Below are 3,165 nucleotides of genomic sequence, written 5' to 3'. Positions count from 1 at the left end.
TAGCTGAAAACCACTATACTTCAGAAAGATAGACGTATACTAAATACTGATGAATATTTTGACGTGGCATAAATGTCACTGACAGTCATACCAACATAGGAAAAAAAATCGACGAATAAGGTTTCCGCGCGAAATATAATTCAAAACTTTTACTACTTGTTGCCCACAGTAGTAAATTAAATGTAAATTAATAATGAAGTATAACGACGACTTATTGAACTCTCTAAAAGAAAATATCGGCCATTCAAAATTTTGGTTCTCTTGACTTACATAAATTACTCTAGTAACCCTATGGGGAGGGCTAACCCTTCTAGTTTTTCTCCAAATCAATATTACTGCCGGGTGGTAACCCTAAATTATGGACTGTTTACATAGAATTATTTACATCAATGTTCCCGAGATCGCAAGAGTAGATTTTCCCATTTCAACATACAATCGCCGGTACCCAGTGCCGTTAAATACGCATTCCCATAAAAGCGCGCCCATTCCGGCCATCGGATTCCAGTAGTGTTGTCGCTATGCAGCCGGTTCAGAACTTTTACCCACCGAAGCCACAGGTTTTGGGACTGGGGCTACAGCTGTTGCGATACATTGGCCTGTGGGGTGACCCGAACCGTTCGGTTCGCTACAGATTGGTCCTAATTGTGTGCTATGTTCTAGCGGTTTGGATTGGCCCGAAAACTGTGCTCGGTCCCGGCAAAGAGGGTTTCGACTCGTGCGTTCGAAATGTTACGGAAGTGTTATTCCTGGTCGAGAATTGTGTTGCCCTCGTTTCGTTTGCTGCCAAAAGCCGTTCTTTCGGGCAGCTGATTGATGTCCTGGAACGCATTTTGAAACGTGACTGGCCGAAGGATTTGCAAGACGAGATAGAGTCCTTTAATCGAAGGATGGAAAAAAGTTCCAGATTCTACGCTTTTTACATGCTATTTATCCTGATTGTTTTTGCGGTTGGTCCCCTGCTGTACACGATGGGAACATTGATTTTTTCCAACGAAACCACGGACGAAAGAGGCAACTTTTTGTTGACCAACGAAATGCAGTAAACGCGCGTTTCATCCTTCGATTATCTTGATTTACAATGGCGGCTATTTTTAGATTCTACTGGTTGGACATCCGGCGTAATATCCGTCACTACATAATATTTACGGCCTTCTGCTGTCCGGTGTCGTGCAGTTCTGCGCTTATCATTACCCTGAAGGGAACCATCTTTCAGGCAATAATTTATTACGGATCGAAACTGTTCGATCTGCTGTCGAAACGAATCCATGCCATGGCCGCCATAGCAGACGAAGAGAAACGTCGCCGGGAACTACGGGAAATTGTACAGTTGCATCAAATGACGCTGGCATACCTGCACTATCTGGAAAGCACCCTGAACATCATTCTGCTGAATCAGATGCTGAGTTGTCTCTTCGTTTGGTGCTTGATGCTGTTCTACGTTTCATCGGTAAGGAATTGTGTTCCGTTGGTTCGAATGAAATGAAGGAATTCATATTATCGAAATTCTAGAATTTTGGTCCGGAAGCCGTAAACGTCATCGTTATGTTCGTTGTGCTGGTGATTGAAATGGCAGCCTACTGCGTCAATGGGACTATTCTTAGCGGGAAGGTGATTGGGGTTTCAGGTTTTTCGATGAATGTAACAATTTGGGTGTTTTTGTTCTTCATTAGGCCGCAGGCATAGCGGAAGCTATGTACCGCTATGCTTGGTACCGAGATCCAATCGATATGCAGAGAACGGCTGCTTCCATCATTCTTCGGGCTCAGAAACCGACTGGAGTTACGGATGCCAAGTTCTATTTTGTTAACGTTCAAAGACTTGGAAAGACTGTTCAGGCTACCTATTCGTACTATTTGATTTTGAAGGATAGATTTTAGCAGTATTCGAAATTGTTGCGTCTACATCAGCTAGAAATCACACAATTAAATTGGATTACCGATCTTAGCTGTTCGAACCTCGGCAGCTGAGTTTTTTCTTTGTAAAAATAACATTTCATCACAGCGGTACCGACGACACGATCCGCCCCTCGTTTATGAAAACTGTGTCGCAAATTTGACTACCCCTCAGTAACTGGTAATGTCAAAACGGAATTGCTTAAAAGAATATTGAAACTGACAACAAAATACGAAAAATGTTGATTTTAAATAACAGTTCTCCATGGTTACGTATGTTGTTTCATTGCAATATATTAATCAAAATTCTCAGAAGGAAAACAATATGTGATTTCTGTGAATCGGAAGGAGGTTGGGTGGTAGAAAACTCGATCGCATTAACCCGAGGCCCAGAGTTATCACAAAAAGTAACCAAAATGGTGCCATTCGTAGGTATTAGCTTTGAATCACCATATTGGTACGTAGTTTAATTTTTTTTTCTTTACTATAGATCATATACTTCGGTATGAAAGCAATAGTAGGTCCCACTCGTTCACCGAGGAGAGTTGGGAAAATCCGTGTGCCGGAAAATTTTTTGTTATAGTCACATAATAAAATAAAAATGATTAAGAAAACCTGTTTTAATCCACCTAGTGGTGCCTTTCTCATGTACATATAATATTGTGGTAGGTAAGGGCTCCCTATTTCATCTCATTTGTAAGGACGTCGCCTTCAAACCTCGATTTAGCCACTAAAATCACTATAACTATTTCATATTACTGCTTCATTCGCCTTGCTCCACGTTGAGATTTGATTCACATTCCTTGGAAATTAAAATAATGTTCATAAAACAGCAAAAAACACTTATGAAATGTTCACTACTCTGCTCCTAATTTCATCTCAATGGATTTTTATCCATCCTATCGTTGATCCTTTATTCATCCTATAAATTAGCAATGGCGACAGCAATCAAAACGAAATATTCCACTATTACACTCTCAAGTTCAAAATGTCAGAATTCTTCTTAAAAACGGCCTAATGCCAACTATGAAACAATATACGATATTTTTAGAACCAGTTTGAAATCATTTAAACGTTTAAAATTTTTTCAGTCGTTTCCGTTACCTTTCGCTTTAAATTTAAAATTTTACTGAAAAGTTAATTTGGTGAACTTTAAATAAATACAAAACTGTGATTGTTACTATTTATTCATTAGCCCTTCTTAAAACAAAGTGTAGAGCCAGCGATGCCATTTATACAGATTTATATGTATTGTATAGATTTTTGCGTTCGC

General features: G+C 39.7%; 1 protein-coding gene across 1 annotated transcript; it reads left to right on the top strand.

Moving 5' to 3' along the window:
• The first annotated feature begins 518 nt into the window (after window positions 1–518).
• On the top strand, window positions 519–1,877 carry LOC131428565 (odorant receptor 49b-like). The gene is made up of 4 exons (XM_058592614.1): window positions 519–1,039; window positions 1,096–1,447; window positions 1,510–1,608; window positions 1,671–1,877. The coding sequence occupies exons 1-4, from the start codon at window positions 519–521 to the stop codon at window positions 1,875–1,877; spliced, it is 1,179 nt and encodes a 392-aa protein (XP_058448597.1).
• The last annotated feature ends 1,288 nt before the right edge of the window (window positions 1,878–3,165 follow it).

Source organism: Malaya genurostris, chromosome 2 (genome assembly GCF_030247185.1).
Source record: "Malaya genurostris strain Urasoe2022 chromosome 2, Malgen_1.1, whole genome shotgun sequence".
Taxonomy (NCBI): domain Eukaryota; kingdom Metazoa; phylum Arthropoda; class Insecta; order Diptera; family Culicidae; genus Malaya; species Malaya genurostris.
The sequence above is the reverse complement of the archived record's forward strand: the minus strand, read 5'-3'. Positions and strand labels throughout refer to the sequence as shown.

Coding starts and splice junctions, on each gene's coding strand:
- LOC131428565 (XM_058592614.1), top strand. CDS start 519: ATGCAGCCGGTTCAGAACTTTTACCCACCGAAGCCACAGGTTTTGGGA. Junction 1,040..1,095: donor TTGTTGACCAACGAAATGCA/GTAAACGCGCGT, acceptor GGCTATTTTTAG/ATTCTACTGGTTGGACATCC. Junction 1,609..1,670: donor GGACTATTCTTAGCGGGAAG/GTGATTGGGGTT, acceptor GTTCTTCATTAG/GCCGCAGGCATAGCGGAAGC.